This window comes from Nothobranchius furzeri, chromosome 2 (genome assembly GCF_043380555.1).
Source record: "Nothobranchius furzeri strain GRZ-AD chromosome 2, NfurGRZ-RIMD1, whole genome shotgun sequence".
NCBI classification, from domain to species: Eukaryota; Metazoa; Chordata; class Actinopteri; order Cyprinodontiformes; family Nothobranchiidae; genus Nothobranchius; species Nothobranchius furzeri.
In genome coordinates this window covers 88,653,447-88,679,479 of record NC_091742.1, presented here as the reverse complement: position 1 = coordinate 88,679,479, position 26,033 = coordinate 88,653,447, and the positions used below count along the sequence as shown (strand labels likewise).

At 41.2% G+C, this 26,033-nt stretch overlaps 1 protein-coding gene across 1 annotated transcript in view; it reads left to right on the top strand.

Moving 5' to 3' along the window:
- Positions 1–10,566: 10,566 nt before the first annotated feature.
- The window catches only part of LOC107376800 (zinc finger protein 91), a 46,741-nt gene continuing 31,274 nt past the window's right edge, over positions 10,567–26,033 (top strand). The window contains exons 1-4 of the mRNA XM_070542387.1: positions 10,567–10,682; positions 21,490–23,430; positions 23,536–23,608; positions 25,712–25,891. Of these exons, the coding sequence (XP_070398488.1) occupies positions 10,649–10,682; positions 21,490–23,430; positions 23,536–23,608; positions 25,712–25,891 (2,228 nt within the window). The 5' untranslated portion in view covers positions 10,567–10,648. The remainder of the gene's footprint in view (positions 10,683–21,489; positions 23,431–23,535; positions 23,609–25,711; positions 25,892–26,033) is intronic.

The following is a 26,033-nucleotide window of genomic DNA, read 5'->3' as shown; positions in this document are numbered from 1 at the left end:
CTCTGCTCCTTTTTTCAGAACAAACTCAGTGTCTGGTTGGTATTGAGTATTAATGTTTATTAAAGCCTGTAAAACAGCTTAAAAGTAAGGAAAATAAGTTATTTTAATTTTTTACATTTATTTCTAAATAGGAACTTCAAAATAACTTGGGCAAACAATTTCAAATGAACAACTTACACTGAATTTTGAGTAGACCCGAACATACCAGTATAGTTAGTCCAAGAAAATGTCATGTTGTCTGGATGAGTAAAAAGTATAATCGCTTATTGAAGGGTTATAAATTCACAATGTTGTCAATAGAGTATCATAAAGAGGTTTATAAGCTTGGATGCTGCATCTAGGGAAGTCCACTTTACAGGAGCAGATTTATCAAAATCGACATGGATATAGAGCTTGTAGTCTGATAATCTGACTAATTGCCTTGTAACAAACAGAAGAAATGTCACTATCTAACTCATTTGGGGTATTCTCTATAATGGTGACAAACACACGCTTTGACAGTTGCCACATGCAACCAGAAAAACATTACAAATCAAATGTAAAAACCATAAACGTCGGCCAATTTTGGCAGCAATGTTGAATTATTTTACAACATAACTGTTGATGACAATAAACAACTACTCGGTGCTCTTAAATAGCAAAAAGAAAGAAAACGATCATATAAATGAGAAAAAAATAAAGGAAGATAACTAGTTCCTTGTAGCACTGGGTGCAGCCATCTTTAAGTTCAGGATCTCCTCTCCTCAGCTCAAATGTTCTACATTTGTCATACTTGTACAATAATCTTATGTTTCATTTATAAATTTAGGATTCCAATTTAAAAAATGGCGCATATTCTGGAGTCGAACCCCAGGCAGGCACTTGTGAGAACTTTAAAAAAAAAAAAACTTTTATTGAAAACAACATTAAAACAATGCGCATGTTTTACAATGAGCGAGCAAGCTAGCAGTCTGCATCAAATAAAGAAAAGTTTGGGAGGGGAGAAGTAGTACTAATAGTATTTAATTGAAATGTTTACAACTGGTTGTAATTTTTTTGGACTAGGTGTGAGTACTTACTTAAATAGCCCTATGTTAAAAACAAATGTACAAAATACCTCAGTGTAGACTGGTGGAGAATGGGACTTTTGTCTCCATACTGATCACATAGCAGAGGTCATAAGTCATCCTTTGATCCATCCTTATCATAGTTTCTTTTAATTCTTATTCAGATGCCTCGAAAGCCATCTGTGGATCAAGAATCAGTTTTTGCAATCCTTTGCAATTCAAAACAAGCTATGTTCTAAATGGCAAAAGCCACTCCAGCTACCCCAGTATGGACAGAGATGAGTCATCAGCTGGAAGACAAGATGTCAGCAACAACCCTGTAAACTTTTATGAAGCTTAAAAGACATAGCATCTAGTCAGCTTTGGAAACCAGGGATTAGGAAAGTTATGGTGAAACAGGTAGACTCCAGTGGCATTTCTTCTGGACAAGAAAACTGTCAGGCCTTTCACCTTGAGGTACCTTTTGAGGACTGGGTGAAGTTCATTCCTGAAAAGGTTGTATACAAAGACAAGTATTCTCCTTCTCACAAAAGGGAATACTCACTTTTGAAGCCTGGCACTTGGACTCGTATCCTGAATGATCTCATCTGGAAGAAGGTCAAAAACACATGCACACTTGTGTTACGAAGAGCAAAAGTCCATCCAACTGTCACCAATACTTATTTGGACATTAGAGGAGACTGTAAGGAGTGTCGTGGTGAGTTGGAAATGTCGTGACGCAGATCCAACACTTAATAGCCCAATGGTGCTCCAGTGTTGCATAAGAAATGCAGATATCTCCCAGCACACTGGCCGTTCGAAGCAGTTCACGTCTGGAAACTTGCGTGAGCAGACTGCCAAAGAACCGTGTGGAGGCAGAATGGAACCAGCTGTATGGAAATCAGTGAAGGCAGCAGATCTGATGGAATTTGGTCACCCTGCAAAAGGCCAAATGAGAGGAAAGACTTGGAAATAGGACACAAAGATCCCATTGTATCTTTGCAGTTATTAAAATATAGCACACCTCACTGTGGTAGCATCCGAGATATGGGACTGAACAGGTTTTTCTGTCACTACTGGAGTCAAACTCAGTTGCATGTGTACAAAACATTGTCAAAAAAATCTCCCTCAACTGTGTGCTTTAATGCAACTGGTTCAGTTGTGAGAAAACTGCTTAGACTAAACGGCAGATCTGGTTGTGTCTTTCTGCATCAAGGCGTTCTGACAGCAAATAATTGCTCCAGTGTCCCAGTAGTGCAGATGCTGTCAGAGAAACATGACATTAATGCCATTGCAAACTGGTTGACAGAATGGAATCATGCAGGTGCACCTGTGCCAAACAAAAAAGCTGTGAGTGATTTTTCTCTGGATATTCTTGGTGCTCTGGTCAAGGCGTTCACTCCTCACCCTGATCTGAAGTCCTACATCAAGGAATGCGTTCATGTCCATCTTGGAACCCAGTCTGCAAAACTCTTCTGTCAGGTCAACAGCAAATCTTCAGTCACAGTGCTTGGACCACAGGGGCGTGTCCAGGGAGTGGCCTGGGGTAGCACATGCCACCCTTAGAATCTGATTGGCCACCCCAGGTGCCACCCTACTAAAGTTCCAGTTTAAATTGACTTTACGTTGTCGACAAAAGGCTTGGGTTGTAAACTCCAAAAATAGTGTGTGGTAGCATGCACCTTTAACATTGTCTTCTAGCCCAGGCCTACAGAACATTTCTGTATTATTATTTATTATTGTTTCATATTCACATAAATAGTATTTAGAGTCTCACTCAACTCCAGTTGGTGGCAATAATGCAACAAGAAGTGACTTGCTAATCACCACAAAACTAGAAGATGAATAGAAAAAAATGGTGATTGTGCAATGTGGAACTCCAAAATTCACTAGAAAGTAAATAAATAAATAAACGATTTGTGTAAATAAATAAATAAGCATAACCATTGGTGCCACCCATGTATAAACAAGTGCCCCACATGGGCCACCCCATTTTAAAAGTCCTGAACACGGCTCTGTTGGACCATGCAAAAGATCTCTTATATGCCATCATCGTTGTGGCCCTCAGTGAAGCAGAAGGGGATGACAGTTCTGGAGACAGTTTTCTTGCATCAGAAAGGTGCAACAATTATCTGAAACAGCAAATTGCTGATGACTCCATCATCCTTCCAGATGAAGAGACAGAGGAAAGTGACAGTAGATTAAGTTGATGAGATCCAGACTGACTTACGAGAGTGGGTAACATAAATATGTGAGGAGAGCAGGTCATTTGCAAGACTTGCAAGTTACTTGCCACTCTGGACAGGAACAATGGTCCCTCTCTTCCATTGTACCAGTATCACAGCAACCTCAACCACTGTTGAAGCGGAGTTCAGAAACATAAAACATGGCCTTTGAAAACATGAAAACTTATCTGACCGATCGCTTCATTGCTCTTCATCTTTCCTTCATTGAAGGAAATATGCAGATTTTTTCTGCACGAGAAAAAACCAAAGATGACACCAACAGCGAGCTCACTGACATTCACAGATAGTAATCCAGGATCCATGACTACTCACAGTGCAGAAGACAAAATAAAAATGGATGCTCATCGATTTGTGGGATCAGATGCTGCCACAATTATTCCTCAGTCTGACGAAGAAGCAGTTGAGAACTAGAAGGGCCAAACTCTTCCCAGTGTTTGGAAAGTTTGTTTAAAAAAACAAACTAGTTAAAAGTTCAGTTCATACATTTTAAAACAAACTAGTTTGTTTTTCCTCCACACAGCATAAGCATAGAAGAGTAGATGCTGCATCGACCGCTGCTGCCTATAGAGCTCCGGGAGTTGATGTCACTTCTCCCGGCATGCAACAGTTCAAATCGAAACGGCGCCATATTGGCAGGCAGAAGCCCGCAGCTGGACTATTTGTTATTTTCAGAAAACTCAATTGAACGGGAAATATGGTCGATTCCTGTTGTGCCCCAGGATGCAGAACAGACGCGGACGACATAAGGAATGAGCCATCTATAGGATTCCCCAAGATCCGGAGCGCCGCAAACGTTGGATCATTGTAATAAAACGTGCTAGTGACCGGGCTAAAATGAAACTGTGGGATCCCGAGAGTAAAGGTTTTCGCTTATGCAGCGACCACTTCATATCAGGTACTTAAACCAACGTTTCCTCAACTGTGTGTGGTATTTATTTTAAATGCTTTTATTATGATTCTTAGTGGGCTTCCTAAACTTATTTTGGCGTGGCTTTTTCTGTCTTATTACTCATAGCAACAAGTAAACATCACGTAAAACGTTGCCTCGTGAGTTCTGCGTGCTGCCGTTTACGTGTTTTATGATCACAGCAATTAACCGGCTAATCTGTATTTAATTTTTAAGCAATGGTTGATCAATTGTCAGATCACACATAAAAAGCACTTTGGATTGCTATTATCTGTCTCACCGAGACAGATCTCAGACAGATCCTGAGATGCTCCTGCCTGACATATTTATTTTATTAATGGGACAAAAAATCAAACTAGTAATTTCTCTTGGCGTTCAGTTTATACATTCAAACAGCACAGCACTTTATTTAAACTACTTACATGTAAATCTATGTTATTTGTCCATCCATCCATCCATTTTCATCTGCTTATCCGGAGTCGGGTTGCGGGGGCAGTAGCGTCGAGAGGCACAGACTTCCCTCTCCCCAGCCACTTGGGCGGGCTCCTCCGGGGGAATCCCAAGGCATTCCCTGGCCAGGTCCGGTAAGAAGTCCGCTCCGACAGCTTGTGGCGTTTTTAAAAAGTATCCCAGGCGCACGGTAAGGGTCGGAGATGTTAGTCTATTTAATTTCTGACTATAAAACGATTTCTTTCTTTCTTTTTTAAAGTGTGAAGTAAACTCTGACGAAGTAAAATCCAAGCCGATCCTGTTCATTTTGTTTACATTTGTTGCCTGCCAACATGGCCTCTACTCTCTGAGAGTCACGTGACGTCCGGAGCTCTATGGTGGCCGCATTTGCGGGTTCTCCTTTTTTTTATAAACTCTATGGTTAACCGGATGTTTTAGCTAGACTTTAGCTCCGTGGAGATCTGGAGCTTAAACGTCAAAAGAACGCGTTCATAAACCCCAGCTCTAGGGCAAACCTGAACGAACGCAGTCAACTGAACATTCGACAGGAAAAATATGAACAGTTCAGTTCACGGAAAAATGAAGGAGTTCACGAACGAGCGTTCAATGAATGCGCTCAACACTGGCCCAAAAAACGGAAGAGGACCCTACCTCTTTCCTTGTACAGAGTGGCTCAATGCAGATTTATCTTTTTGGGCCAAAAGAGTGAAGTTGGGATAGATAAAAAAGGGAAAGATTAGGGTTAGGGTTATTAGGTTTGGGGAATCACCAATCTCTATACTGAATATTTGTGCATTTGATGCATTTTTGAGTGCGTATGTGGTGCCCTCTCCAATAGCTCTGCATTTCAAAATGCTGTTGTGGAAGACAGCGAAAACCCAGTCTTGCAGTTGGTAGAAGCCATTGCTGCAGATGGTGTAACCCAACAAACCTACAGGAAGAGGGCAGAACTGCTTAGTGTAATGTTCAAAGCAGTCAAATTGAGGTCTGATGCCCTCCAAATTGAGGCTCCGTTCAACATCTCCACTGTCATTGCAAAGACAATGAGGAACATATCAAGTGTTTATTTCACCAAACACTGCTCTTCACAGCACTGCCACCTCAGTAAAGGGATGACAAGGGATGTGCCACTTGTTTCTCGCCATTTCTATCCTCAAAGATTCTGGTGTGGTTCATCTTGACACTGCTGTGGACACTGGACTAGTGTTGTCAAAAAAATCGACACCCAGATATAAATCGATACTAAAAGTGGTATCTAAATTAGATATTCCATCCCTGTGATATCGATATGATGGACTATTATACACAGCCTTCTTCAAGTACACCGACACGCACGACAGCCAGATGCCGTAAAGCAGCCTCCGCCTCCCAGACAAACAGAAGAAGAAGGCGCCTCATGGCTACATTGCAATTTCCCACGCGAGTAGTCTCCGATCCAAGTTTTGTCTGCCAAATAAATAAACAAAAACATAAACAGCGAATTTGGGAGGCGCTTCACAGCCCAACTTCATTAGCATACCAAGTCTGACACGTAGTTGTATATTCACGCTAATGTGCTTAAAGGAAAACTCCCGTTTATTGCAACCCGGACTTAATTTCTAGCATGCAGTACGTTTGTTTACTCCCGCTGACAACTTTGGTGCTACTTGGATTCCCCGGGGTATTTAGATCCATCGGCGAATCGCCATCAGCGTATATCCATATAACGGGTGCGGATGGGCACCCATGGTGCAGCCTCGAAATAAGACATTATCTGCACCAAAACATCTCAATGTCGAAAGGTTTTGTTAGGAATCATTAACGTGATTCCCCTGTTCGTTTGGAGCGGGTCTGGGATTTCTAGGCGTAAACAGACTAGCTGCGGCTAATCTAACCGGCACTTTTAATGACGTCACTGCCATGAGCCAATCTGTTTTTATTAAGATTACCGGTAGATGTACCTTTGTCCTACTGTGGAGAAATTCGTTTTCTCCCTTTATTGACCAACAGAGTTGTTCAAAAGTACAGAACAAAACATATGGCATTACATCTTATGACAAAAATGCAACTTAAACTGAGTTTAAGCAGCAAAACATCACTCTGCAAATAGTGAATATATAGTGAGACAATTCATGATTTAAAGTGTTAACTTTCGCCAGTTTTTGTATGCACGTTTAAAAAATGCTGATACTTAAAAGGTTTAAGCACTTAATACACTTAATTCTTAACATTCACCCTGTGTCTTATTGAATTTTTGGCTGTTACTTTTGGGAATTTTGTTGTATTTCCTTTTTATCTTTTATCTGTGTTCGACATGTTTATATAACGCCTGTTTAATTAACCAACATTTTTAGTGTACAGCGCCTTGTTTGGTTGTAATGCCTTGTGAATGCGCTCTATAAATAAAATTGGATTGGATTGGATTGGATTTAATTTTTGCTATATAAATTGAGGAATGTTTTTTTAATAAACTTGTTCAGTAAATTGGTGTTTTTAAATAGTATCGAAATCGAGCATCGAGTTTTTTTTTCAAGTATCGAATCGAGTTTGAACTTTCAGTATCGTGACAACCCTACACTGGACTCACCCTACCCGAGTCTCCCTTCCTCAGGCCAATCTCCAATCCACCTTTATGTCCATCAGAATTAAAAACAGAAGACAGCGCCTCAGGAAAAGAGCTCAGTGCAGGGACAGTTACTCACAGCTACAAGATTGGAGATATAGTATGGATTGATACTGACCTTGCAAACCAAACAGTTTTCCTTGAGTGAATTTCCAGCCAGTCTTGTTCTCCAAGGAAAGACATTAACTTTGAGGGCATTGATTCCTTTCCCAGGAAGTTTGACCAGTGGTGGTTTGGGGCACTACACTGTCTACTTCAGATAGTGTACTATTGTTCTATGATGACCTTGGAGACAGAGTGACCATGGCATCTAGAGAAGTTTGTTTGTTACATTCACATGTGTTCAATATGGCTAACTTGTGTTATCAGTATGTTTAGTTTTTCATATTATTTGTAGTGTTAATGAACTACATATCTAGGAATTAAAGGCTGTTGCTATCAGCTTATGTTTTCATTCCTAAGAAGATCAAAACAAATTAACAAATGAAATTTATATGCATTTATATATGGGTATATATATCTATAATGGATAGAAATTCATGCACCAACTTGCTTGGTCTATGTTTAATCAAAAGATTGTAATATTTAATTTTAAAGATTTAATTTAATATCAAACATTATTTGTCAATTCAGAAGATCTAAAGATCTTTGCATGTTAAGTGATCAATATACACCCACTCTGTGTTTATTTCAAGAAAGAGTCACGTTTAAAAAGTTTAAGAAATTTATTACTAAACAATTTAAAACATGACAATTTAGAAGATAATTTATAAAAGACTTTGGTATTAAAAAGCAACCCTGTGTTTGGATGAATCTAAGTGTGTTTTGTTTGCAGGTGAAGCAATGTCTCAGAACGTGTATCTTGGAGAGAGGACGTGTTCTGGGTGAAAAAGAATTTGGTTTGCGAATAAGCAAAGTTGTTCTTAATGAAAGAGCATTCAGACTCAATCTGTGTTCTACCTCACCGTCAGGCGACCCTCGTCATGGATCCGGAGGTCAGAGGAGGATGCCGAACAGCCTCAGGGTACTGGGTCCGGTGGGGAAGACCGATGGTACCAACTTCTCCGGTCCTAGAGATGCCGCAGACACACAGGTGGAATTGGTTTGCGTCTGCAGATTCTTAAGGAATCTCGTAGCATCAGCTTGTTCTACAGGTGTCGTTTTGTTGTGTCGGAGCAACCCTGCCAGCGTGACAGAAATCGCTTGTTTGGTTAAAGAGCGTTGGGCGGCCTTCCCAACCTTCTGTAGAACTCCCTCGCAAATGACGAGAGTTCTGTTTTATAAGATGGCTATTATCATTTCTAACGAATCAGGTTTTGACATGTAGAAGGACAGTTTAACAAACCCTCAGAAACACGCCTCCCTGAAGATAGAAAGTTCTGGTGTTATGGGAAAAGATCATGTGAGTGCAGTTACCTTCAACTTAGCTACTGTGAGCTGTGTTCTGTGTATAAGGGCACATGATTACTTCCTGTCATGTTAACATTACTGATTATCATAAATACTTATTAACCAAAGAATAATCATTCATTTCAGTAATTAAACACAGTTATAATGAACCTTGATGATTAGCAGTAAAGAGAGTTTATTTAAATGATTCTTTTAAATCTTGAAATGCCCTCTTCTTGCTGGATGGAACAGCAGTCAGATATGCAGACAGCTGCATAGATTAAAGGAGTGGTAGCAGACTTTAAGTCTCCTGTGAAGGCCTGTCGGAGATTGGATTAGTAGCCAGGGCAAGGTGACCCAGGCTTTGTATCTGACCTGTGAGTCTTAAAATCAGGCCATTTGTGACGTTACAAAAGTATTATTTCCATCTCAGGTAATTTTTGCACAGATTTTCTTACCAAAAGAATATTTGCTTTTCATACACACTAAGCTTCACCTGTATCCTCTTGAAGGTAACATTTGTCTTTCAATAAATTCACTGTATTTATTATGTGATGATCTCATGACGAAAGTCATGGGTCAGACACCTTTTCATATGAATAGAAGTATAATTTAAAGGAAAATACAAACAAACTGACCTCTGTAAAAAAATATGTAAGTTTTCAATCACTTAACCTGTGATGTCAGTTTTCAACTGAAACAAATACTAACTTTAGCCTACCTTGTGCTCTGGTATGATCAGAAATATCTACCTTGTGGATGACTATATCAGTTTATGTACTGAAGCATACAAAACATTCATAAAAACTAAAACTAGCAATAAGAAAAGTGGATATTTAAAATACAGAGTTCTATAGCTGTGTATAAAACCAGCTATGTGGAGCATGAACAGTAGTGTTATTATGGTGTAGATCAGGGGTCCCCAATCCTGGTCCTGGAGGGCAGGTTTTGTGTTTTTTCTGCTCCAACAGACTAGATTCAGTGGTTGAAACACCTGTGCAGGAGATCACCAGGCTCTTCAGAAGCCTGTTAATTAGCTGCTGATTGAAATCAGGTTTGTTGAAACAGGGTTCAAACCAAAACATGCAGGTTACCGGCCCTCCAGGACCAGGATTGGGGACCCCTGGTGTAGATTGTAAATAAAACCTGTAATATGCCAGAAACCGCGGCAGCACAAACGATAATTCTAACTGCACAAACGTAGCAATAAAAATGAGACGAGTCTGGACCACTTTGGTGCAGTTTGGGGGGATGGTGAACTTTGAATGACCTGTAATATCTCAGAAACCAAAGCAGCAGAAATGATGATTTTACCTGCACAAATCTGCACAAACGAAGCACCGAGTGTGCAGCCTATTTGCTTGTAATTTTCAAGTGGGTGGGGGGTCAGCTTCATGGAGGTCTGGAACACATCCCACTGGATGCATCTCTGCGTCGGGAGCGCGTAACAAACAGGAAGTGCAGATCCAGTGGACCGAGCCTCGAAATCGACTAACTAGATGTGAAATATGTTTTAATTTGTGACAAAAGGAAATATGAGTTTCGTTACTTTATCGTTAGGTGTGTGATTGACAACAGAATGTGCTCGGTTTATTATTATCATGTAATTGTTTCAACAAGTCGAAAAATTTCCTGATAAATAATTTTCACAACCTTTATTTCATTCAAGTATACACACATAAAAAAAGCAAATAAGCAATCAAGAATTAAAAAGGAACAGAAAGAAGAGAAAATATCGTGTTAATATCTGCCCCCTTAAAAACTTTTAAAATAATATCAATAGCTTCCAATATTTGAAAGTCTTTGAATAAAAATTTATTTGTTAACCGTCCCAACACTCTTTAGGCTATTAACTCAATAAGTACGTTAAATAAATACTGAATGTTCACAGCAGTCTACAAAAGTGAAACATTTCACCACATGCGGAACCATTCCTGTACTAACAGTGCTATCCGGTAGACTTTAGCTGCGCACACATGTCGTCTCCAGCTGTCCCAGCATATTTGTGTCCCAGTGCTGCACAGATAAGATGGATGAACTCCACACATTAACATTAAACCAAGGTAAGCTATAATATTAGAGGGAAGATTGTTTTTTTACACGTCTTGTCACTTGTTCCGCTCGTGACTGTGTTCATGTAGTGGTTTAGGACTCATAGCAAGCTAACAGACAATAAAAGCTAGCAGTTAGCAGTAGCTAACGTTAGCTAACTTCTGGACAAGTATATATAAATGGTGACGTAATCTTCCACATGTAAATAGCTGAGTAATCATAAATTCAGGTAACTTTGCCAGGACTGTTAATAATGAAGGTGGCAGAGGTAACATGTTAGCATTTAGCATCGGTTCATGTCAGAGCAGATTTTTTTAAACAAACTTTATTAGTGATATTGGGTATCTTACATAGCAACGAAGTAAAGCACAACAATACAAGCAAAGGGGCCAAAGTGATAAAACGGTGTTCAAAAGATAAGAATAAAGAGCACAATCAGATATTACAAGGAATAAAGAGGGGTAAATGTGTTGCCAGTTGTACAAGTCGTATTCTTCAAGTAGCTTCCAAGTTTTTATAGCTTTTAAATTTCCTGAGTTTTTAATAGAATCAGCGTTTTTTTTCCACAGATGAAGACATTTAAAAAGGATTGACATGGGTATATTTACACTTATGAATATAATATTTAGCTAAAATAAAAATTAGGCTCAGTATGTACATTCTATTACTCTCTTTGTCTTCAAAAAATCCAAAAATAGCATGTTTCAAACAGAAGGAGACATCAGGAAGAACCTTTAGCTGCAGAAGATCTAAGACATCAGACCAGAATTTAGAAGTATTTGTACAGGTCCAGAATAGATGAGTAATCGTTTCAGGATGATTGTTACAGAAAAAATCAGCAGGTGTCAATGTCCTTTTTAAAGCTTTGGGAAATAAAATGTTTAACAGGGTAACGGTTATATAATATTTTAAAAGAAACTTCTTTAATTTTATTAGTTAAAATATATCTGTGGGGTAAAAGCCAAGTTTTATTCCATGGAATATTATTTACAGTAGAGTTCCAAAACAAAATAATATAGGGAGAGGAGATGGAAAGCTGTTGAAAAAGCCCTCAGATAGATTTATTGCATGATTTGTTTGGAGAAAAGCAAATTTTACCAATGTGTGTTTGAGAGAGGTCAGTATAAGTCACCAAACAATCCAAAAAAGAGGATCCTGTTAGCAGTATTTTGATACCAGAAGGCATTGCATTCATCACAATCGTGAACTCCCTAGGAGAAACCACTACAGGATACTTTTCTGTAAATTCAGAGAAAGTGTAACATTGACCATTAGGTTTTACTAATTGGTTAACAAGAATAACATTATTATCAAACCAGTTTTCAATAAACAGACTTTTTTTGTGAGTGATATACTTATTGTTCCAAATAAAACAAGTATGTGGTGAGAAATTGTGCTTAAAAATGAGGGACCATACCAACAACATCTGCTATGTGAAAGTTTGAGCGCTTCATGGGGATTTTAGGAATATTATAATTACTAATCAGAATAGGGCTGGGGGTAAATGATTATTTTTAAAACGATTATTCTGACAATTATTTTATCGAATAGTCGACTATTCTAATGACTATTTAGATGATGAATCTAGCGATTATTTTTCTATTGCACAATTAATGAAAACCAAAAAAATCTCAAATAAATTCTTCCAAAAAAATGATAAATTGTTACTGTAAGATAATAAACACTACAGGCCTTCCATTTTGTATAACACTGCTTTTATTGTGTTGGTTGGTTATGTTCTGGTGACGTGTAGAACTTGGGAGTGCAGGCTGCTGCCTGAGAGCTGGTAGAAGACGGAGTGTCTCCATGCTGCTTTGTTTTGGTCACTTATGTGTGTGAGGCGAGTGGTGTTACGATCCTTCCTGGGGAATTTGGCTCGTGTGCAAAAAGGAAAGGACAATAACGAGATTTAAAAGTTAAAATGATCAAGTTTATTTACAAAAAAATAAAAAATAACATAAATCTTTCCATCCGCAGGTTGGGAATAATAAAACTAATTCTGCCTGTGGGGAATTAAAACAAAAGTACAAATAACTAGGGATGTCCCACTGGGCAAAGATTACTGGGGTCTGGACCAAAATAAGGATCTCCAAAGGTCCAAACTCTAAACTGGGTGGTTAAACCAAACTTAAGGTGATATTTTAAACTAAACCGAAAACCCACAACACTCTAAATGTAATAAAAGGGAGATCTGCACCACAAAAAAGATTAACTCTAAACCAAAACATAACAGCTTATCCAAACGCAAGAAGCTGTTAGCAAAAATGCTAACAGTAGCTTTACCAACGTTAAGTTCAAGTTACCAAGTTTAAATAAACCAAAAACACCCAGCAGCAAACAGACCAGCACGGAGGAGAGACTGCTACCACAAAAACAGCTCTCCTAATGTCTGAAAGAAGCTCCTTAATGAAGGGAGAAACGCTCCCGGTGATTTTCTACATCTGCGATAGACACGAAGCAGCGCATCTGACCCCAGAAGTTGTTGTCCGTTGCCGGGAGACGAAGACGGCCAAAACAGGAAAGGAATCTCGTAGCGGACGGACGTTGTTCCTGGTCTTCGGTGTTTGGCGGAGATGTTAGTGAAGGCGGAGAAGAGGGTGAACTAGAGGAAAAACAGGCAGATTCCTCCTCTATTTACAAACTCCTGGGGATGCAACAAGTGGGTGCGGTGCGTCGACTACCGGATCTGACGTCGACAAATTTTTAGAATCGAGCCGTCGACGTCATCGATGCGTCGCCACAGCTCTAAATCAGAATAAATTTTAGACCACCTAGTTTAGAGAAAATGAAAGAGGGGATGATGTTCCATACAGAAGAAGGATTAAGTAAAAAAATTCTGATCCAGTTAATTTTCAGAGTATTATTGAGAGTTGAGAAGTCTATAAAATTTAAACCTCCACGATTTGCTGAAATGATTAAAACAGATTTTTTAATATAACAAACTTTCATTTTCCATACAAAGTCCAATAGCATTCTATCAACATTCTTTAGAGTGTTATTATCCACATACAGAGACTGAGCGGTATATGAAAGCCTGGAGAGACCTTCAGCTTTAGAGAGAAGGATTCTGCCCATGCTTTCGTTCTTTTTTAAACACAGAAACAGTTTTGTTTACCTGTTTGTAGCTACGGTTTCGCCGACAGCTGCCGGCTTCTTCAGGCTGACGCTGATGGTGGCGCGTCACTTCCTTCTCCGTTTATCTGCGGGCAGCAGAGGACGTTGTCGCCCTCTACTGCCCGCTCTCCCCTCTCCGACGATGCAGTCCCATGCGTGGTCCAGCGTGTAAACTCCGTCATCCCTGTTCATGGTCCCACATCCACGTCTCCTTATCTCGATTGCTTCCTTGATCCATCTTTTGTATTTTTGTTGTTCGGTGGTTATGATCCGTGTGCTGTCCCAGTCCATTATATGGTTTTCTCTTAAGCAATGTTCTGTTACGGCTGACTTTTTTATTGTACTTTCTGCTTCTTCTTTTGCTGCTCTTGTGTGTTTACGATTTGCCTCTTTCGTAGCTACAAACAGGTAAACAAAACTGTTTCTGTGTTTAAAAAAGAACGAAAGCATGGATTTACAAAGACACAGCAAGAACACACCTAAGAAGGATTCTGCCTTTCAAGGACAAATCTCTTTGAAGCCAAGAGTTTAATTTTCTTTGAGTTTTCTGGATAGTGGAGGAAAAATTAGTTGGGCATCTTAAGGTGGGGTCTTTAGATGTAATAATCCAGAGATAAGTTACCTGATTTTTAACTTGAATATCACAAACAGCTGTGGATTCTTTAATGGATAATAACTCACACTTGTTTAAGTTAAGATGGAGACCTGAGGCTTTAGAGAAAGAACTAATTAAGTTTAGAGCAAGTGAGACTTGAGAAGCATCTTTCAAAAACAAGGTGGTATCATCAACCAGCTGACTAATAACAAGATGTTTACCAACAACTTCAATCCCCCTCAAGGGACTCTGTGAGATGTGAGTGGCAAGAAACTGAACGACAATCAGAAATAAATAAGGGGAAATCGGGCGTCCCTGTCTGATACCTCTGGATAATATAAATCTTTGGGAGGTGCCATATTTGAGTTTGATGGAGCTGTTATTGTTATTATACAGAGTTTTAATTGTACTACAGAAGTATGGGCCAAACCCACATTTTTCTAGAACTTTGTAGATAAAATTATGGTCCACCGAGTCAAAGGCCTTTAGAAAGTGGAGAAACATAATGAAGCTATCTGTGTCGATGAGGTCGCTGTAGTCGAGAAGGTCCAGGACTAATCTAATCTTGCTTACAATCAGGGTTCAAAATTAACCTTTTTGATCATCAGCCAAGGTGGCTAGTAACTTCAGGAAGTTACTAGCCACCTTGGATTTCCACTAGCCATTTCTTTCTGCAGTCAAAAAAGAGATGATGAATGCCACTGAATGAAGATTTTGTCATTTTATTAACACTGCTGTTGTGAAAAACACACACATAGTGCAATACACACAAGAACATATAGAAAGTGCAACATTGATTTATTTTTTCCCACTGTATCTCTTCCCTCTGAATCAAACATCCTCATCCTCAGAGCTCTCTGAACTTGTTTCTTTTTCTGAATCTGAGTAAGCATCCGTTTCTTTTGTTGCATTTTTGCGCACAAACTCAAGCCTGCGTCTGCGCAAACTGTCAGCATGCCAGATGTCAATGGCTTTGGTTGGATCAAAGTCTTTAATGTCAGGTGAGCACAACTGGGTTTTCAGGAGGTCAGTGAGGGTCTCACCTTTCAGGCGTGAACGCCAGTCACTCTTTACCTGCTTCATGACACTGAACCCTCTTTCACAGTCAGCTGTGCTTGCAGGGATGGTGAGGAGAGCATCAGAGGCAAAGGACGTCAGGACACCGATGGCGCAGCATTCTGTTCACAGTAGGGCTGCTCGATTATGGCAAAGATGAAAATCACGATTATTTTCAATGAAATTGAGATTGCGATTATTTCACGATATTTATTTAACAATGGCAATGTATTGAATAATTGCTTTAGATTGTCCAAAAAAATAAAATGGTGTGCAAATACTGACCACTGTGCAAATGTTTGCTTTGCAATATAAGAAATAAATAAAAAAAATGTAAACATTAATGTTCAACTTCAAACTACTGCATAATATTTATGCATACAAATAACCAAACATCAAGGCAAGCTGTGTAGCCACACAATGCACAATTGCATCAAACTGACGTTGAGGTATGTCAACTAAAGTTGCTGCCCGAACAAAAATAAAATTAAACACTGAAAGTAGTACCTTTTATAAGAAATAAATAAAAACTAGTAGGCCATAGTCCCATACAATCTTAAAATGGTTCAACAAAACATGGTTCCTGCAACCTTTCAAAGGTCTTTAGCCAAAAACACCAGCCTATTAACATGGTCAGGCTTTAGGGATGCACGCAGGCAGTTGACAACATTTCCACCAGTGCTGAAGACCCTTTCTGATGAGGCACTTGTGGCTGGCATGCAAAGATATTTCTTTGCCAGGATGGAGAGTCGTGGGAAGAGGTTCTGTGATAGCTTCCACCACCCCAGTGGGTCTTCCTCTGTGTCCAGGGTCCCTGCCTGGAGGTACCCCTGAAGCTCACAAGCTATGGCCTGGTCCAGTTGAAGAGTATGTTCTGCACCTGGAGCTGCTGGGCTGTGAGGGGCCTTAAAGAAGCTGCTTAGGCCCCTTTTCCTCTTCGTTTGGTTTGATGCACCATCATCAGCAACCTCTATGTTACCAACGGGTGTCCCCATCACTGCAGCCTCCTTTAATGGGACAAACATAAAACGACAGCAACACAGAATGAGGAACCAGTTTTATCTGTCTCGGGTTTGGCATTCTAAAGTACAATCTTTAGATAATTACTATAAATAATGATAGTAGTGATGGGTCCAGCAACAACGATGCCTCGACGCCTGTATCAAGCTCAGAGAGCGAAACCCTGTATCGGTGCGAGTATCACTTTAAGAAATAGTCACGGGACCGATACAGCTGCTGCTGTCGCCTGTTACTGAAGCGGCAAACTGTGTTGAAATGGAGGAGCGTCTGCATCTGACAACGGGATGAGTTTGTGGAAAAAGCTCATCTTCAGAACCAAAATTATTCCCTGAAAGCCTCCATCATGGAAGCAGAGGGAAAATAAACAGCTGTCTGCAGTGTGGGACTGCTTGGATCTTTGGTTCCTTGTTTCATCCTGTTCCTCTCCGATTCTGCTTTAAAATGTAAATAATAATAATAATAAGTTCTTCACAAAAACGAAATAAGTCCAAATAAGTCAGTCCATGGGCAACATCACACTTCTAATTTCATTTTTTCACAAGTTGTGACTGACATTCAGATTATTTATAATGATACAGTACTTTAAGTATAACATTTTAAACTCAGATTAAGATATTAAATAATGCAGTTTACAGTATGGAATACAATTAGGCTTCATAAATATACTTATACAAAGATATTTAATCAGGAGACTACTTGAATCTCCTAATTATGTTGCCTATAATGATATATAAGATCCAGCAGGTGTCAGTAGACTCCTGTTGATGTAGTAGATGTTATTCAGTCCTTGGAAGCGACAGCGTTTTGACACAGTATCAATACAGTTTGGTAAATATGCCGATACAGCTCATGAGGCCTCATCAACCCATCATACATACAGAAGACACCCGTAACCTGTCATTTTACTAGTGGCAGGCTAACAGCTTCAGCTAATAGGAATAACTATGCCTTCTTCCCATCCCTATGAAATCATTTCCCTTTCCCACTTCCGTTTTCTGTTTTGTGCCCCAGAGAGCTTTTTTTCCCCGGTCTTTCCATCTCGCTAACGTAGCTAGCTGATCAGATGACAATAGATAGTCAAATGAAAACACTCGCGCCCCAGTGCGTATTCGCGAGCGCAAGCGCTGGACTCGTCAAGAGTGTTCACACTCTCTCTCTCTCTCTCTGTCTCTCTCTGTCTCTGTCTCTCTCTCTCTCTGTGTGTGTCAGTCAAGCCCCCACAATGCGGGACATAAATTGAGGCCAATGGGGAAGTGAAATAAATTGCAGTTCCACCCTCATCCGCTGGGGGCTGGTGTCAGAAGCGAGCAAATCCTCATTGACTCCCATGTTAAAAATACCAGTTACACAGCAGAAATAAACATGTTTACAGCCTGGTACCAAAACATGTTTTTGGTTTAAATGATCTAGTTAACACTCATGACAACTCTGAGGGGGGTGATTTTTTTCTCACTCTTCTAAGTGTATTAAAAGCCTAAAATTTTGTATAATTAATGAGCATCAGACCCACGTGACCGCAGAGCTAGCTCCAGGGAGAGGTCTCAGTAGAGCCTCAGTCTCGCCTGAAAACGGCTCCGTCAGTTTCAGTCTCTCAACTTAGACCATTAGTTGTAGCGTTTGTGCGTTATTTTTGGATATTAGTTGTGCAATTGTTGGACAAAATGACTTGCTGTGGTATTAATTGCTCTAATAGAGCGTCCAAGGAGTCTCCACTTCATTGTTTTCTGTAAGTAAAATTATATTTGTTACGGCCGCCGCCGTTTTGGAGCCCCAGTGTGTGTGCAGCACTCCTTGTTTTCCTGTTCAGCAGTGCAGCACCTTGGACAGCTGCCCTTGGGAAACAACTTGCATCCAGGACCATGGACAGCACCAGGGCAACAGTCACGGCCAGCTGGGCCGTTTTACCTCATCAGCTGGCCCTTCAAAAGCAGCCAGCTGGAGCTCATCAGGGGAGAGAAATTGTTTGTGGGTTGCAGCAGCATCTGGTGTTCTCTTCCCCAGTGGTTCTTGGCTCCGTCTAAACCTTTTGCAGTTTTGTGCTTACTTCTAGAGAGAGAGTAGGTAGGATTTGGTGTTTGGACAATTTGAGTTAGTAGGTAATTTTAGTTTGGTTCGTCTCTCAGACAAACCATGGTTAATTACCTGGTGGGGTTTTTGGCCCCTTTTGGATTTCCAGTCCTCCTTTCAATAAAGAAGAGCAATTTCAGGATTTGACAATCTCAGTTACTTTTGTAATTTTAGTTCTAGGTGAGGGTTTTGGCCCCTCCTTTTGGAATTTCCAGCCCCTTTTTAATAAACCTTTGAAGACAAGGACATTTTGAGTTGGTTTTGCTTTGTCAAGGCCCCCCCCCCCCCCCCTTTAGGGTGACCTTATATTAGACTCGTCCATTTTATGTTTCCCCCTTCTCACCTTCCTAGCTGAGCCCTCTGTAGGTGTATAACAATATTCATGTATTTTAGGTCACTGCCGAGCTGAGCTTAGATTTTAACATGTACTGTTTAACCATGAAATTTAAATTTAATAGGGTAAAACCCAGTGCATTTAACATAATGCTGCACTTTAGAAAATGGGTTGAATTATAACATGTTGGTGGAGCTGGGTTCCGACTATCGGCTTGTGGAGGTCTCGGGAGACCTCTGTTTTCCACCCGTTCTCCCCTCCCCGCAGCTCGGCGCATCTCTGTCTGATCGCAGCTTCTGTCTGCTGTGCGGGCTGCCGGCTTGTGGAGCTCTCGGATGGAAACCGATGTTTTCCACCCGGTTCTCCCCAGCGGCAGCTCTGCGCATCTCAGATCGCAGCGGCGCTTGTCTGCTGCGCGGCTGCCGGCTTGTGGAGGTCTCGGAGACCTCTGTGTTCCACCCGGTTTTACCCAGCGGTCAGCCCGGTGTATCTCTGACTCAGAAGCTCTGGTGTTGTGCACGGTTAACTCCAGTTGTAGCTAGGTTGCTACCTCCGTTAGCTTAGCTCCCACCTCCGCGTTAGCTTTTGGTTAGCTTGTAGCTAGTTCGACCGGGTGTCGTCAGTTGATCCCAGCCTTACAGCACCACCCTCAGCTCCACCTCTCTTCCCTTTTGTGGAATTGTCTGGGCTTGACGGAACCTGTGACACGGTCAAAATGGCGGTGGTGGCCACCTCCCATTTTTACTCAAAAACGTGTTATTGGAGGCTATGGAAATGAATTGTCCAGTATATATGTCGATGGTGTCAGTGAGTGTGGGACGGGGGTGTGGAGCAGGGCTGCGGAGGGACGCCCAATCACTTGCTTCTGTTAATAATTATTTAATTGACACATGCACAAATAGCTATGAAACACAAAACTGCCCTTTCCCCCCATCATTGATTAGGTGCCCCCTCCTGCATGGCGCCCCTATGCGTCGCATACACTGCATACCCATTTTCTGCGCCACTGCTCGCAAGACCACTAAATCCCTTGACAGTTCCACCATCCTCCTCTCTTAACTCGAGAAATCACAATATCCCACAAGTTTATGCCATCCACCGTTAAACCAAAAACAAGGAAATCACATTTGATTCCCCTGTTTGATGATGTTGTTCCTCTACACTGCCAGGATTAAAGCTATGAAAAACACACCGCTGCATTTCTGGAATGATACTGGGAGTAAAAAAAGCTGTTCGGTCACATGTTTTGATGTAATCTACGTAGATATACATAAGTATAGGGTGTTTCTCAAGGTCAATGCGCCTGGCCTACCAAGGCAAAGGTAGGCCGCCAGGCGCCATGCTTACGATGCGCCGCGGCACAAAGCGCGCTTCTAATCGGCGCCCTTGTCAACCTTTGCTCTCAGTCACATCAGCTGCGACGCGCCACGAAGGCTCGCTCTGTGCAGCGATCGTTTCAACGTGAGCTCTCTTTTTATCACAAGCCGTGAGTGAGCTGTGTCAATTCTGGCAGGAAATCAAACCACAACAGAAGAGGCAGGCTGAACAGTTTACCAAAATAAAGACATTTATTCTAAATAAAACACAGCGATTGATTAATGTGATAATTTCTGTGTATCTAAAACAGACTAGAGAAGTGAAAATGAACAAAGACACACACACACACACACACACACTCCTGCGGAGAAACATAGCGTTTCCATAATTTTAAATGCAGTTTTTACAGCAAAAGATGGCTTTAATAAATATGAATACAAACAACTATGTTTAATTCAATGGTAACTATACAATAGTATTGTGCACTACCACAAACACTAGGTTATTTACTTACCCATTTATAACAGAACTGGTCTACAAAACAGCAGCAGGATCAGCGCAGTTTCAACAAGCAGGGCAAACTGGTTACACACACACATGTGCGAGAGCGCGCACACACACACACACACACACACACATACATCAAGGCCACGGGGGTGGGTTGGAAAATAGTAGGCATGAGCAGAGGCGCACGTCAGAAATTCTCGCCTGATGTGAACAGAGGATCAACAGGCAGCGTGCAAATTCCGTGAGCGATCCTCTTTGTGGCGCTTCGCAGCTGATGTGTTCCTGGCATTATGCTGACGATTTTGCATCCTAAAGCACGTATTAGGCACCGATGTTTTTCCTGGACCAGTGTACTATCGACCTTCTTCCTGTTAAGGAAGTAAGATTTTAGACCACTTGTAAGGAGAGTCTAAACCTTTACATGATTAAGAGAAATAACATTAAAACTATCTGACTTAAAAGTTGCCATATTATTTTTCGGGGTTGATGTCTGTTCATCGGCTGTGGAACCCCAATTTCCAGAGGGAAAATGTATGAAAATCAAGAAATAAGACTGTAAATCCTGTCTTGTCTGCTTTCCTCTAGTCTGGCTCACTCCTAGTTCCTGAAATCGGTGTAAGGGGTTTATTTCCACAGAGATCATTTCACGAGGAATTTATTTATACTAGAGACCACTGCAGTTGGACCACTGTGTTGGGAAAAAAACAAGTGAACTTGATCTTTAATGCAAGAATCTGACTGTTATATATGAGAATAAAGAGTTACAGCGGTCTATAATTCACTTTATATGCCTTTTTGTTTCCTATAGATGTTCGACAAATAATGCTGGTTAAAGAAGAAGCTCCTGAAGAACAGAGTGCTGATGTGGACCAGCAGGACCCAGAACACCTCCACATAAAGGAGGAACGGGAGGAACTTTGGACCAGTCTGAAGGGAGAGCAGATTCATTTGAAGGAGGAAACTGATGCCTCCAGGTTTCCACTCACTCCTTTTTCTATAAAGAGTGACGGCGATGAAGAGAAACCCGTGTTCTCTCAGCTGCTTCAGGAGCAAACAGAAGACAGAGTTGTCTCAACCAACAGATCAGCTGACCAGATGACAGCAGAAACTGGTGAGGGAGCAGAAACGAGCAGGAACTATGATTTGAACCCTCATAAACAGACATCTGATTCTTCAGAGACTGAAGTTAGTGAAGATGATAAAGAGGAGGGTGATGTAAGTCTAGATTCTGAGTTGTCACAATATGGGCCTGAAACTAGAGATGGAGACAATGACTGGAATGAGAGCAAGTATTCTGACTCAGAGGTTAAAACCATCAACAAATCCATTAGCTGCCCTGAGTGTGGTGAACAATTTCTCAACAAGTGGTCTCTCCGAAAACACTTGAGAGTGACAAGTCATTCAGCACTTAGATCTTCCGGCTGTTTTGTTAATAAGAAATGTGTCAGAGTGAAGAAACATATCCACACATGCGAGAAAGTCCAGACAGAACTAAAACCATTTAATTGTGACAACTGTGGAAAAATATGTAGTACAAAATCTAATTTAAACAGACATATGATGGTCCACATTAGACCAAAGCCTTTTGCCTGTGACCTCTGTGGACAAAGATTTAGCCAAAAGAGAATTTTAAATTGTCATATGAGTGTCCACACTGGCCAGAAGCCTTTTGTTTGTGACCTCTGTGGACAAGGATTTAGCAAGAAGACTAGTTTAAACAGTCACATGAATATCCATACAGGACAGAAGCCTTTTGTTTGTGAGATTTGTGGACAAAGATTTAACCGTAAGACAACTTTAATTAGTCACAAGATTATCCACACAGGACAGAGGCCGTTTGCTTGTAAGGTCTGTGGACAGAGATTTAGGAAAAAGACATGTGTAAACAGACATATGAGAGTCCACACAGGACAGAAGCCTTTTGCTTGTGACCTCTGTGGACAAAGATTTGGCCAAAAGACAAATTTAAACAGACACATGATGCTTCACACAGGACAGAAACCTTTTGTATGCGACCTCTGTGGACAAAGATTTGGCCAACAGCAACAATTAAAGAGTCACATGAGTGCCCACACAGAGCAGAAGCCTTTTCCTTGTGAGCTATGTGGAAAAAGATTCAACCATAAGGCAAGTTTAAAAATACACATGAGAGTTCACAATGGACTGAAGTCTTTTCCTTGTCAACTCTGTGGAAAAATATTTAACTATAAGACATGTTTAAACATACACATGAGAGTCCACACGGGACAGAAGCCTTTTGCGTGTGACATCTGTGGACAGAGATTTCGCCAAAAGCCCCATTTAAACAGACACATGAGTGTCCATGAGGAAAACAAGCCTTTAGCCTGTAAGCTATGTAAACAAATATTAAGCAGCAAGACAACTTTGATCAACCACATGAGAGGCCACAGAGAACAGAAGCCCTTTGCTTGTAAGAATTGTGGACAAATATTTAGCCAAAAGACAAGTTTAAACAGACACATGAGTGTACACACAGGAGAGAAGCCTTTTGCTTGTGAGCTCTGTGGACAAAGATTTAGTCAAAAGACAAGTTTAAACAGACACGCAAGAGTACACACAGGACAGAAGCCTTTTGCTTGTGACTTCTGTGGTCAAGGGTTTAGCCTAAAGCATCATTTAAACAGACACATAAGAGTCCACACAGGAGAGAAACCTTTTTCTTGTGACCTGTGTGGACAAAGATTTAATCAAACAACACATTTAAACACCCACATGAGACTCCACACATGACACAAACCACTCACTAATCTGCAAACTTGTTGCTCTTTACTGAAAATTGCCATTTTCTAAGCCGCATGTGTGTACGTATATCAGTACGTACCCTTGGTGACAGTCCTTTCCCCCTACATCTTGTCCACGTGCCACTTCTTTCTTGCTGGAGAGTCACAAATTGTGGCCCCTAAGCTGTAAAAGTTTCACTTATAGTGTAACGTCACAAATGGTCTGATTTTGAGATCCCACAGGTCAAATGCACAGCCAGGTCAACTTACCCTGGCTATGACATCCTACAATCTTTTCCCCTCATAGGAGACTCGAAGTTTGCATGTAGCCTGCCCCTTTAATCAGAGCCTACTTCCTCACACCAGCTGGACTGCAGAGATAATAAAACATAAACAATAAATATTTTCTCCTCCAAGGTCCATCACAGAGGAACTATTTAAAATAAACTCCTTTATTCCCAGATGAAGAAGAGAAGATTTTATAATTAAAAATAATAATTGAATGAACTTTTGTTATTGCTAATTATAAATAATGAAGTGTTTCATTAATCTGTGCTCAATGATTGTTTTAGTATGTTTACTTGACGAGGTCATAACATTTGCACTCACAAGTAAAGCTAAGTTAAAAATGCATGACACATAAGTTAACCTTTTGCCCACATTCGGAGTCTCCATCACAGAGGGTGTGTTCTTCGATGCTTGGTAACATCTCTCAAACTTGTCAGCTCCTGATTGACTGGCCAAACCATAATATCAATTCCAGATGGCTTTGAGTAATTAGTCAGTTCTAGAGTGAGCTTCAGACCGGCCATCTTTAGCACCTCTCAAACCAGAAGGATTTTGACACGTCGTCAAAACCTTAAATCTTTTTCGCACCTGCGAAGCTGAAACAAGATACCGTAAATCCTCTAATACAGGCCCGGGCCTGTATTTGACTCGAGCTCATCAAGCTCCAGGCCTTTATTGGAAGGAGGGCCAGAATTAGAGGCAGGCCTCTATTTCTATTTGAGCAAAATGAACTAATGGTTCGCTGGAGTTTTTGACAATTAAAATTGCGCCCACATTTTCAAAGTTAAACGCATTTCTTTTAACAACGGTAGTTTCTGCTTCAGCCATCTCCCCCCTCCCCCTGCGCAGCGGCCGCAAACTCACTGATGCGCCTGCAGCCTCTCGGAGTTCCTGCTGCTCTAAACATTAAAATAATTATTCCATTTTCTGTTCCTCACTTCTGATTACCTTCAATGGTGTCTGGTAGTTGCAACCACCAGGTACAAAAACTAACTTGTTTTTATTTGACTATTTTTCTGTCCTGCCTGTTTATTATCTTCCTGCATCTCCTCTCAATCCTAAAGAGAAACTGCTACCTGGGTTCATATATATTCACCTTATGAGTTACCTTTGAACTGCAGTTCGAAAAGATCTACTGACCGCAAAAACAGCGGAGTGCTCGCTGCTTGGTGGCCGCATCAGTGATCGGTGCGTCACCGGAGGACAAGATGATGCGCCCCGCTCCACAGCAGCGAAACACATCAGGCGCAAATAAAAGACAGAAATGAACCGACATGAACGATCGCGTGTTAAATTAGTTTTTGAGGTGGCGACACCTGATTTGATAATGTTACTGTGGCCGTGCTCAGGACGCAGATCTACCGACCGCAAAAACAGCGGAGTGCTCGCTGCTTGGCGGCCGCATCAGTGATCGGTGCGTCACCGGAGGACAAGGTGATGCGCCCCGCTCCACAGCAGCGAAACACATCAGGCGCAAATAAAAGACAGAAAACATTAAAGGAAATGAACCGACATGAACGATCACGTGTCAGTACCGACGCTCTGGCACAGCGCGTTGCCCTCCCGAGCGCAGGAGCTTGTCACCTGCTGACAGCAGGCTGCTGTCTTTTCCGAGGGCTGCATCTTGCCGGTCATTATCACGTGACAGTGACTAGTCGATGACAGGCATAAAAAGTCACTATAGTGAAGTCGACTAGTTCATACAACCCCTATTGCTCCCCAGTGTTCAGCAGCACACGTTCTCTTCAAACTTGATATCAAATTTTCGCCTCCTCTTCATCTCCGCACGGTTAAAGTTACCCTCGCGGTCTATCGCTGGCAAATCAAAGTGAGACAATGACACAACCGCCCCCGTACTTGCTTGTTACCACATTCCACCCGGCCACAATAAGAAACCGGCCATTATTCACCTCCGCCGACTCCGACACCGGCCAAAATATGAGACCCGGCCGTTAATGGAATGCAGGCCTGTATTAGAGGATTTACGGTAGTTTCCTGCAGAACAAAGCTGACTCAAAACTCCTTCAGAGTTATTTTTAAGATGCTTGGTTTCATCTATCCTCGTGACCCGGGAGACATCCCAGGACTGATTTGGGCGCATGGAGGTTTTTCTACGAGCCAGGTGCAGTGGGGTTGTCGGCCCCGGGACATCTTGGATCCAACAGGGGTCTTCCAGAACGGGTGAGGTAGACACAGCGAGAAAGTGTCTGAATGTGGTTCTGATAATAACATCTTTATAGTTTATTTGCAAACCAAATTCTTTCCACACAGAACTCAGCTCTGACAATGGAGATTCTGAATACAATATTCATACATAGGTTCC